The 12,395-nt window shown below is 45.5% G+C and overlaps 1 protein-coding gene across 2 annotated transcripts in view; it reads left to right on the forward strand.

Annotated features, from left to right (window-relative positions):
* hectd2 (HECT domain containing 2) overlaps window positions 1–11,651 on the forward strand; it is a 46,912-nt gene extending 35,261 nt beyond the window's left edge. For both annotated transcript variants that reach the window (XM_030442862.1, XM_030442863.1), the window contains exons 17-22: window positions 372–446; window positions 2,660–2,747; window positions 3,252–3,358; window positions 8,532–8,647; window positions 9,693–9,836; window positions 10,660–11,651. In XM_030442862.1, coding sequence (XP_030298722.1) covers window positions 372–446; window positions 2,660–2,747; window positions 3,252–3,358; window positions 8,532–8,647; window positions 9,693–9,836; window positions 10,660–10,780 — 651 coding nt within the window. In that variant the 3' untranslated portion in view covers window positions 10,781–11,651. The remainder of the gene's footprint in view (window positions 1–371; window positions 447–2,659; window positions 2,748–3,251; window positions 3,359–8,531; window positions 8,648–9,692; window positions 9,837–10,659) is intronic.
* Window positions 11,652–12,395: the final 744 nt, after the last annotated feature.

Here is a 12,395-nt window from a genome sequence, read left to right on the forward strand (position 1 = left end):
AGATATGAGGCCTGTCGGCTCCTGTGACCACGGTCAGGTCAAATATTCAGACATTATTCAGCAAATACGTGATTCTGTGCGACCAGGCTGAGGCTGAGGTCGTGCTTTGGATATTCACTCATTTTAAAATGTGAATAAATAACTATGACATAACTATGAGGCTCCTGTTACAGCACAGATCTGGACGATGCAGCAGCACTTGAGACAGCCTGATGTTTGATGCCTGACGAGGCGTTCACTGAGTTTTTCCAACAATGCATCAACATTAAACAGCAGCTTTGGTTCGGCGTTCTTATTCCCGTCCTTTGTAGAGGAATCTTGTGTCTCATTTGAGTTCTGTCAAGCCTGTTTCCTCTCTCGCCCCCCTGCAGGAGCTGGCTCATGGTTTGGGAGAGCTGCTGAACTACGACGGAAACGTAGAGGAGGACTTCTACCTCACCTTCCAGGTATCAGGACACTCTTACAGCCGGGGGGGGGAGCTTCATGATGCATCAACGTCAGATTTAAGCAGCTGCAAAGGAAATCATTTCTCTGTTAGATGCATTCTTTAATGTTTCCAGTGCACAGAAGAAATAAATGTTTCTGTTTATATTCAGACTCATTGAGGATTTAGTTTAGCGTTAGCAGTAATCTTGATAAGCTGTTGAACCAAAGACGGTTGTTCTAATGCCAGAAGTCTTTATCACTGTTGTTAATGATGTGAGAAAGATCTGAGTACATACAAGTCATAGCACACACACACACACACACACACACACACACACACACACACCTCTCAGATGTCGTGATGTGTCCCGGCAGGTGTGGCGTGTTGACGGACAGCTGTGACTGCCGTCACTGTCGTGTGATTTTAATAAAGACCGGCGGCTGACAGCGGATCAGTCAACCCTCCGCATCAAAGATATTAATAGTCTTTTATTTAAACATCAAAGTTTAGAGTGTTGATGAGCAGAAAACACTTAGTTTCTAAATATTATACAAATTCTCACATCAAAAGACCGTTAGATTAATAATCCGTTTGATCAGATCGTTCAAGTTTAGACTTTAGTTTATTTAAGTGACGTTTTTTGTGGCTGTTAACGAGTTCTTTCGCCTTATTAACATGTTGATAATTCTCAAATTCATACATGGATAAAGACACCCAGCCTTATTATATACAGACCATTTTAAATTGAGCCGTGTGATTTTTGCTCGATGGGAATTTCCTGCTAAAAGTGCCCCAAAAAAGTTTAACTTCCTGTTTAGATATCTGTTTGGATAATCAGGTGGAGAAAAGTGCAGGAATGTTCACCAACAGCTCATCTTCCCCTGCAAAACACAACATTTATCTTCCGGGAGCTAAATACACATGATGATTATCTGGATTATTCTGTCAGTGTTTCCCACAGACTTTAAGGCGGAACAGTGAGTCTTAATTGCAGCACAGCAACACAACACAGTGTTTAAAACAGAGAAATAGAGCTGAAGAAAAATAAGTCTCACACATGCTGGTCAGATGAGTCACTGCTTCTCTTGTCCACAGGAGGCGCCAGAATCAACGTTAAAGAAACTTCCTCGTAGCTGCTTTAAACCGTAAAACGCAAATTGCACTTCAAGTCACAAAGTTTCCTCAAAATTCAGTAATAATGCTCCTCAGTATTTAAATCATCACGAGGTGCTGCTGCTGCTGAGTTTTACATAACATGACATCAGCGTGTTCTGTGTCGGACCGGGCCGCTCTCAGCGCAGGAACCAGATATAATGGAGCGCTTTATAGTTCAGTCCGGGTTATATATGACGCTGGAACATACGTGAGAGGAAACATTATGTAAAGGCCTGAGTGGAGGTGTTATTTTAACACACTGAGCTGCAGGACGCCTCAACCCTCTGACCTGCAGCACACTGCCGCTCTCTCTCTCTCTCTCAGTTTCTTTTCTGCGTCTCTTTCACCGTGACTCCCCAGTTTTTCAGTTTTTCCTGCATGTTTGTCTCTGTCACTGTATTTAGACTCCTCTATTTTCTGCACACATATAAGTTTGTGCTCACTGACATAAATCACTCCCTATAGCCCCTCAGACTAACCTCACCTACACTTAATTATACCTGCAAACCCAAAGTGTATTTACGTCCCATATATGTGAAGTGTTGTTGACTCAGAGTCTCCAGAGAAACATACTTATTCTCCTTCGTTGGAAGAGTCGTGAAGCACATCTCGAGTTGATCCAGTCTGTGAAAAGCGTGTTAGCAGGTAACCTATAACCAGAGAGTTATCAATCCTGGGCTGCAGATCTGGAAATGGAGCGGACACTTAAATATCACCTCGGACAAAAATGCTGGCTGCACGTTGGGACTCAGTGCACGGCCGGGTGATCGATAAATCAGTGCAACTCCTTCCTGAGCTGAAACGTAGAAAATATTACAACCTCCAGAAACAAAAAGCGAGAGAGGAGTGAAGGCCAGGTGTGCTGTGCTGTTAGAAATAATGGTTTAACTGTGGACGCTGGTTTACAGTCACTAACAAATACATGAAGTGAGTCCGATTATTGATCACGACACATTTTCTTTTCTCTGGGTTGAAGCATGCAGAGAGTCTCCTCACTCACCACAACGTCAGTTATCAACCCAAACTGTGCAGGTAGACATTGAACCTCACACCTCGTTCACCTCCTGTGTGTCGCAGGTATTCCAGGAGGAAATGGGCGTGGTCAAATCCTACAACCTGAAGCCTGGAGGAGACAAAATCCCAGTCACCAAGCAGAACAGGAAGGGTGAGTCCACACACACACACCGAGTCTCTGCAGGGTTGGATTTATTCATTACAGTCGTATGAAGCAGCAGGATGCAGGATGAGGCGCTCTGCGTGCCAGTCAGAGTGTTTCATCTGCATCCTGCTGGTTAATCAGACTGTAACAGAGAAAAAACACAATTAATCCAGCATCATTCAAACATATACACAAGTGTGATGTTAGAGGAAGACGCCTCCTCTCTCTTCTTCTGGAAAATGTTGATTTACATTTAAAACACTACCAGAGTGTTGAACACAGAGCACATCAGGTGAAACATGTCAGCCGGTCGTCCTGCAGCGCTGCAGAGATCTGCTCAGCTCTGAACATGAACTCTCTGATTTCTCTTATTAAACCTCACTTTCCATCCAGCGCCCTCTCGCTTGCCGTCCAGCTCTGTGCCAGCGTCCCTCCGAGCGTCCGATGGTAAAAGTTTGTAATGGAATAATTGAACTCACACTGTTTGTGTGTTTTCTCCTCCGTCCACAGAGTACGTGCAGCTCTACGTCGACTTCCTGCTGAATAAATCCATCTACAAACAGTTTGCTGCCTTCTACCACGGCTTCCACAGTGTGTGTGCCTCCGATGCTCTCATGGTGAGTTAACCGTGTGTGTGTGTGTGTGTGTGTGTGTGTGTGTACGTGTACAAACAGACTTGTTGGTTGCACAAACACAACACACAAACTTTCCATTCGTCAGTCGCTCCAGTTTTAAACGATCGCAGCCGAAAATGGTTCCAAAGCATTTCTGAAACAAATGCTGCTGAAGCTTCACTTTAACGGATTGTGTGAGTATTTGAACATGACAGGGAAACACACTTTATCAGTGTCAGCACATAAAAGCCTCATCGGTATTTGCACGTGAATGTTTCTGCTAATACGTTGACATCTTATTATACACGAGTGACGCGAAACTGCTCGAGGGAATTTCTTCAATTTTGGCACAAACGTGACTCGGAGATGAAGCGACCATCATCTCAGGATTCATGCGCTGATTCTAAATAAATTACACACAAAAGACCAACAGGATAAAATGATAAAGCGACTGACAGGTCATTGGTCAGCTTCTCTGTGACATCATGATACTCTGCAGTAATCAAACTGTGCGTCTGTGCTGGAGTTCAGCAGGTTCAACACATGAGACACGACAACGTTTGACTGTTTTTTTGTTTATCTCGGTAAAATAGAATTACAGCCAGACAATCTCATGAGGTTTGCTGCTGCTGATCTTCAGGCTGTTGTTGTTGCAGCATGTGATGAATCTCTGTAAAAATAGTCCTGAAGTGAAGACGGCGTGCTTCTCACTTGTGTTTCACAGAGAACTAAATGAAATAGCTTTTATTAAAGTGGTCACCGTGTGGTCTGAACAGAGGCTGGTGTTGGCCTGCGGTGCTGGTGGAGGCTGTGACTTCACTCGCTCACGTCATTCACAGCAACATCAGATGATTCTTCATTTCACCAATCCTCCCTGAAACCGCCATTATATCCTGTTAGTGATCAGATTAGACTCACGGCGTGGTGAAATGGAGCTTCTGAGTATTTTGTCAATTTAATGAGGAAGAGCAGATATGACTCAGCTGTGATCTAAATCACTCAGAGCTCTCTGTTTGAACTCAAACACAGCCGAGTTCATATCGATTGAAAAACGATCAAAAATCTGTAAAAACACTTTTCCTGGAGTTAGTCGTGTAGAAGTGATCACAGCCTGTTCAGCTGAAACACTTTTGTGAATGAAACGTCTTCCTTTCTCCCATCGAGGCCAAACAGAGCAAAGAGTTGGCTTCTGGGTTTTTCCCGATCATGGAGCTCAGGCAGTAAATGGTTTGCACTAACCCTCCTCTAGTCAAATGTTAGTTCTCCCTGATAAAGATCTGCTGACTGATCTGATCATGTTGTTGTCTGTTGAACTCCGAGGACCTTGACGAGGGTCAACGACCCCCGAGGGACCCAAATATACACAGAGGAGAAAACCCACAACACACATCCAGTCCTGTCGGTCCTGTCAGGTCCTGTCAGGTCCTGTCGGTGCTGTCAGGTCCTGTCGGTCCTGTCAGTGCTGTCAGGTCCTGTCAGGTCCTGTCAGTGCTGTCAGGTCCTGTCAGGTCCTGTCGGTGCTGTCGGTCCCGTCAGTGCTGTCAGGTCCTGTCAGGTCCTGTCAGTGCTGTCAGGTCCTGTCAGGTCCTGTCGGTGCTGTCGGTCCTGTCGGTGCTGTCGGTCCCGTCGGTCCTGTCAGGTCCTGTCGGTGCTGTCGGTGCTGTCGGTGCTGTCGGTCCTGTCAGTGCTGTCAGGTCCTGTCAGGTCCTGTCGGTGCTGTCGGTCCCGTCGGTCCCGTCAGGTGCTGTCGGTGCTGTCGGTGCTGTCGGTCCTGTCGGTGCTGTCGGTGCTGTCGGTCCTGTCGGTGCTGTCGGTCCTGTCGGTGCTGTCGGTCCTGTCGGTGCTGTCGGTGCTGTCGGTGCTGTCGGTGCTGTCGGTCCTGTCGGTGCTGTCGGTCCTGTCGGTGCTGTCGGTGCTGTCGGTCCTGTCGGTCCTGTCGGTCCTGTCGGTGCTGTCGGTTCTGTCGGTGCTGTCGGTGCTGTCGGTGCTGTCGGTCCTGTCGGTGCTGTCGGTCCTGTCGGTGCTGTCGGTCCTGTCGGTCCTGTCGGTCCTGTCGGTGCTGTCGGTTCTGTCGGTGCTGTCGGTGCTGTCGGTGCTGTCGGTCCTGTCGGTCCTGTCGGTGCTGTCGGTGCTGTCGGTCCTGTCGGTGCTGTCGGTGCTGTCGGTCCTGTCGGTGCTGTCGGTGCTGTCGGTGCTGTCGGTCCTGTCGGTCCTGTCGGTGCTGTCGGTGCTGTCGGTCCTGTCGGTGCTGTCGGTGCTGTCGGTGCTGTCGGTCCTGTCGGTGCTGTCGGTGCTGTCGGTCCTGTCGGTGCTGTCGGTCCTGTCGGTGCTGTCGGTGCTGTCGGTGCTGTCGGTTCTGTCGGTGCTGTCGGTGCTGTCGGTGCTGTCGGTGCTGTCGGTCCTGTCGGTGCTGTCGGTGCTGTCGGTTCTGTCGGTGCTGTCAGGTCCTGTCGGTTCTGTCAGGTCCTGTCGGTTCTGTCAGGTCCTGTCGGTGCTGTCGGTGCTGTCGGTGCTGTCGGTCCTGTCGGTTCTGTCAGGTCCTGTCAGTTCTGTCAGTCCTGTCGGTGCTGTCGGTTTTGTCAGGTCCTGTCAGGTCCTGTCGGTTCTGTCAGGTCCTGTTGGTGCTGTCAGTTCTGTCGGTCCTGTCAGGTTCTGTCGGTCCTGTCGGTGCTGTCAGGTCTCACATACGTGTCACACAGACTTTATTATATTGTTTCCTAATTAAATGTTTTTTAATCAGCTCGAAGGGCCTTAAAAACACCTATTGTGTAGATTTAAAGATAAAACTTCTGCTGATGAGACGTCAAAGCGTAACTAAACATTATGTTTAATAAAACTTGATAACATAAACTCGTCTCTAAACGTTTCTGAGACTCGTCTGATTTCATCCGCAGGAACAAGACGACAACTTCCAACATTTGACATTTTGAGTTTTGGACGGTGTGTCCAGTTCTTGTTGAGGTGTGTGTGTGTGTGTGTGTGTGTGTGTGTGTCTGTGTGTGTGTGTGTGTGTGTGTGTGTGACTGACCACAGTTTATCAGCTGCGAGCCTGAATCTGGGTCAGAGGAGGGACAGGCTGATCTGAACTGAAACACTCAAACAGATAATGTTTCTGTACGTGAAATAAAAAAAGGATCAATTGTCTGAGGAGGGAAGGTTCACACACACACACACACACACACACACACACACACACACACACACACACACACACACACACACCGGTTGCACAGGTTTCATCAGCAACACTCGGGCGCTCATATCAACACTGAGACGTTTGTTTTTCTTGCGGTTATGGTTTCTGTGTTTTCAGTGTGTGTGATGAGCCTGAGCTCCACTGATCAGGTGTTGTGATGTTCCAGCCGTGTTACCGTCTGTCCACTGCAGCCCGATAAAACAGCAAAGCCTGCCTCAACGTTCATATGGACACGTCACTATTAAAGATATATATTGCAAAATATGTAGTTGATTTAGGGGAGAGCACGTGTGTCACGTTCTTTGGAGCTTGCATGTTTATTTCAGGATGATCTTCAGATTTATTTGATGCACAAGATGGACGGTCAGGATTTGTCCTCCGGAGAAGTTTTCATGTAATCGGACTGGATGCGACTTTTCAATCCTGCTCTGCATTAAAGAACCAGACGTGCAGACGGACGTCATCATACTCGAGAATGTAGTCGTGCTAAGATTTTAATTCTGCAGCCTCTTCTGTCAGCTCATCACTGCACTTGTACGCTGACAAAACATTTCAGTCTTTTTCGTTTACTCACTCAGGCACGGCGCTAAAAAAGTGATGAGATCTTTTATATTTCTGTTGAGGGAAGAGAAATATATGAGAGCAAGTTATTTAATCTGAAAGAGCTTTAAACAGCTTCCTGGCGTAAAAGTAAAACCACACAGCTGAACGTCTCTTTGACCTCGCTCACACTCAGTTTCATTTGCATTCACTGCTTCACTGCTGCAGTCACGTCCGCACTGTTTGACGTGTCAGGATATGAAGTCTGAGGTTGACTAGTGTGTGTGTGTGTGTGTGTGTGTGTGTGTGTGTGTGTGTGTGTGTGTGTGTGGGAGTGTGTGTGTGTCACAGCTTTGCAGCCTAACCCTGACACACAGTCGGGGGTTTCTGATGAGCAGATCATTAGGATGTGAGACAGCAACATTTATGTCGGTCAAACTCAGAGTTTGTTTGTGTTTTTATATTTTTTACGTACGTCACATTCATTATTCAGCAGCTTAAAGACTTGACCTGCAGACAACACAGATATTAAGTCGTAAACTGCGGCGCTCACAAACTCTGTGATGTGTTTCACTCAACCAGCTCGTTACTGATTAGACTTTCACTCCTGGACGCTGACAGATTGACTCAGTTTGACACAGTTTCTGTCAGCAGCTGCTCTGGTGACGCAGACACTTCCTGTTTCTGCTGCTCACTTACCGGTTGTGTTCAAACACCGGAAGGGATTGTTGCATATTGTGTTTAAGTGGAAATTCTAGTGAAAGGCTGACGTTGCGTCCACATTAACATACGCGCAAGAGCTCGAGATATATTCACTCAGATCTTCAGCGTGTCAGTTTAAATAAGCGTATTGGTATTTTGTGATTCGTTACGCCTGGCCGGCTTTCTGATATGATAGCAGATGTTTTCTTTTCTTCTGATTTACAGATAAAACATTTGCTACCTTTGGCTCTGGTACAGGATGAAATATAACTAGTAAATAAAAAAAATACTCAAGAGCAAATACTTCATAAGAAACCAGAAAGAAACTGAAATCAGATATTTCGATTGTTTTTGTTATTTTTTTATTAATCCAAACCAACTGCACATTATCTAAAGATGTTGCCATAAATAGATGGATTGATTGATCACTGCAGCTGTAATTTTCTCTTTATGCCGTTATTGTAAGAGACGACTGTAATTATTCATCATTTTGATGCATATAAATAAATAAATAATTAAATAAATAGTGTGACTGGTTTCGCTGCTCATGAGGTTTTTTTTTGTTTTTCATTTTTCTGTGAAAGGCTCATCACGTTTGCAGTTCTTGTTTATTGTGAAAATGCAAATAAAATCTCCATTATATCAACATTTTAAGAGGGATTGTACACAAGATCTGCATAATAAATATGTCTTATTATAAGTATGTCTTATTATTTTATATTTTATCTTTTTGTGCAGCTGCTGCGGCCGGAGGAGGTGGAGATGTTGGTGTGCGGGAGTCCTGAGCTCGACATGAGCGCTCTGCAGAAAGCCGCTCAGTACGAAGGATACAACAAGACCGACAGCACCGTACGGTGAGACGCTCGCACTTCCTGTTTACAGAAACTGACCGACGCTGCTGAGCAGGAAGTCGATATGACATGCACGCTCGCCGCTCGCACAACAAGTCCGACCAGCTCGCCTTTCACTTCTGTTATCTCATGTTATGAATGATGCCAGTGTCAGAGCAGTAACAGGAATCACACATGAGAATAAACATCATCATCTTCATCATCATCATCATCATCATCATCATCATCATCTTCATCATGTCGGGGCTGCTCCGCTCTGTTTGTTTCCTCTCAGCCCGACTGCAGTTTGTTTTTTCAGTCTCTGATGATTGATAAAGGTCTGCGGTGTGTTTGAGCTGCCAGCATGTGAGGCGAGAATTTGGTAACAGGAAGTAACTCTGTGTGGCACCGTCACACACACACACACACACACACACACACACACACACACACACACACACACACAGATGTCCTTCAGTCCTTTTGTGTGCAGCAGTCGGGGAGGAAAGTGAGCCAACACTTGTGAGCTGCAGATAATGTAACTCAGCGCGGTGCTGACAGCTCACAACAAGCAGCTGCAGGCCTGTTACGCAACACGTCTGTCTGTCTGTCTCCTAACTAGTGGCATGACCTACTTTCTGACAGGTTTTGTTTTCTCTGTCCACAGAACAATCACCAAAAATCATCCATTATTTATCCAACATTTAGAAGACAGCTGGTTTGTTTGGAGAAGAAAACATCAAGTGTCACACTGAGACGCAGAAACTTCAGCTTGTAAATCAAACTCTGCAGTCCAGAGAAGAGTTAAAATTCTCCTCTGCTCTTCTTTAAATAAAAACATGTCCAGTGTGAATGTAACAGTCTCTCGTTGGCAGAAAAAATAAACCTGAGGCTGAAAACTTCTTCCAAACATCCCCGACACCAGAAAACGATGATGAGATGCAACAAAACCACAAAAACAGACACTTAAACTTCACATAAACTGGACTCAGTGAGCACAATGTAAACGTAAGAACCCGATCCGTCCCACGAGGACTCATGTGTGCGGTGTTTGTGTGTGTTGCACCAGGTGCTTCTGGGACGTGGTGTTGGCGTTCCCTCTGGAGCTGCAGAAGAAGCTGCTCCACTTCGCCACAGGAAGCGACCGCGTTCCCGTCGGAGGAATGGCCGACCTCAACTTCAAAATCGCCAAGATCGAAGTTTCGACCGACTGGTGGGTTTCACACGCCGACAGAACCAAGACCAGAACTGAAAGCGTCCACTGACAGCGTTAAACACAGTGAACAACACATCACGACAACCTTCAGCGACACAGCTAACTTTCTGTGTCCTCACTCTCTGATTTGACTATCTGAAGCGATGAGTTGTCCAACAGATGCTGCAGGTGAACTATTAACAGGTACCATCACCTGCAGAGGCTCTGGACCCGTTTCCTGCTGGGCTTTACTGGCAATATGGTACAGTTCTAGTCAGACACAACAACAATCAAAGTCTTCTCCGTCCTGGTTCTCTAATGAAACAGCTGTTTGCTACTTTTATTAAAGTTTGTATTCAATCCCTCGCTCACATGGAAGTGGAGAATATTTTTCCTAATTGTGTAAGCGTTTGCATTCCCCTCTCTCTCTCTCTCTCTCTCTGGTCTCTGTGGGTGGTACTGACTGTAATCACAGCCGAGCTGCAGGAGATAAGACGCGCCGTTGAACTTTAACGGGAGAAACCCTCAATGTGGGTCAGAGAACGGACGAGCTGTGTCACACACACACACACACACACATGCACCAAACAAATAGGGGGCAGCATATCACCAGTTAGCACCGTTAGCCGTGCAGTTAGCAGTCAAATATCAGACATTTAACTTTTGTCCTCACTCTAAACGAGCAGTCTGCGTTAAAGGTCTTTTGGTCCTCACGAAGCCGTCAGATCAAGACGGATGTTCTTCAGATTGTAAACAAGTACAAATACTGCAAATGAATACGTACACATATAAATATATATAAGCAGTAGTTTGACCTGATCATCTCTCTGTGTCTCCGCAGGCTGCCGATCTCTCACACCTGCTTCAATCAGATCTGTCTGCCTCCGTATCGAACCAGGAAGGAGCTCAAACACAAACTCACCATCGCCATCTCCAACGCCGAGGGCTTCGGCCTGGAGTGACCGGCCTGCACGCACACACACACTAACACACACACACACACACACACTAACACCAACACACAAAGACTATCTGCCACAACTACCACAATGCACCTTATGTATCTCTGTGGTCGTGGATCAGACTGTAGAAGTCGGACTCAAGAGTTTGTAAATGTTAAACCTTTTAATTTGCTGCAGATCAGACGGAAACTTCCACAGCTTCACAGAAACCTTACACACACTTTCATCTGCACGTCGACTGTCAGGACGGAGGTGTTCTTGCTTTTCAACCATAAGCGTGTTTAGATAATGTTGGTATTGCATCTTGAGGATGTGCAGCATTAGTATTTGAGGATGTGCACGGCAGGACAGGCGAGGCAGCCGTCACGCACACACGGCCACGTTGTTAAAAACACGAATATCCGGTCTGAGCATATCAATTATATGTGTTCTCTAGAAACCGTGTATTAGCAACACGTCATTTAGATATGAATAATTGATTTGCTCAGGTAATTATTATCATTGTGTTACTATTTCTAACAGGTGATTTGCCGACCCTGACATTGACATCACTCATGATGCAACGATCAGTAAACATCGACTACACCGTCTCAGTTTGGGTCCTCTGTTCAGGCTGAATCCCGTCTCATGACAGAACTTTTACTAAGTTTACTCTCTTACTTTGATCCATCCCTTTATCTGGATCAGCACTAAAAGTTAACAGGTTCTGTTCTGGCCTGAGATCCATCTTCCATCCGAGTTTCATAGAAATGTGTTCAGTATTTTTTTCTGTTTTCCTGCTAATGTATCAAACCGACAAATGAAACGGACACGGGTGAGAACACATAAGCTATATTTGATCCTTAAATCTTTAAGGTAAAAATAAATATTAGAGAAATGTTTTAATGATACAAAATGAAGGTAAAGAGCAGAGAACAGTGTCGGTAAAAAGAATATAAAGTTCGGAGGTGTTTGGTTTCGTTGCTTCCTGTTTTGCGTCTGACTTCACTGCTTTGTTGACTTTTTAAAATACGTATGTTTTTTTATGAAAGCGTAGTTTTCTATCTGCTTTGATTGCAGCACACTGTCAGGATATAAAAGCTTTGCTGGGAGAAGAATGCCACCGTGTGTCATGAGATATAGATTGTCTTGTGAGGTTTTTTTCTTGTTTTGTTTTGTGACATTGCCGCCTGTTTGGTTGAACACAAGGCTGCAGCACAACTGTTTTAATGTTGTTTTAAATGTTGAAATATTACGATACAGTTGCTACGGAGCTGTTGATCGACAGTTGGTTCGTTTTTTGGTTCTCTTGTGTTGTTTCGTTGTGTCGTGGCTGAAGCTGAAGCTGCAGCTCGTAGCTGGTCGACTGTCAGCCGAGTTCAGAAGATGAAGCAGGAGAAGAAACGCTCGTCTGGATCTTCTGTTATATCAGCATGTTGATGAGAAGCCAGACTGCTTATTTAAGTGTCGAGATGTTTCAGTGATTGTGGCTGAATACTTAGATTATTACAGAATACAAAAATGTAGAGGCACTTTGTGTTGGTGTCTCTTTAAGTCAGACTATAGATATCCAGGGGAAATGAGGTTTGTCGAACCCTTTACCCCAAAAACGTCCGTTACCTGGGTTTTAAATGTC

Source organism: Sparus aurata, chromosome 15, assembly GCF_900880675.1.
Source record: "Sparus aurata chromosome 15, fSpaAur1.1, whole genome shotgun sequence".
NCBI classification, from domain to species: Eukaryota; Metazoa; Chordata; class Actinopteri; order Spariformes; family Sparidae; genus Sparus; species Sparus aurata.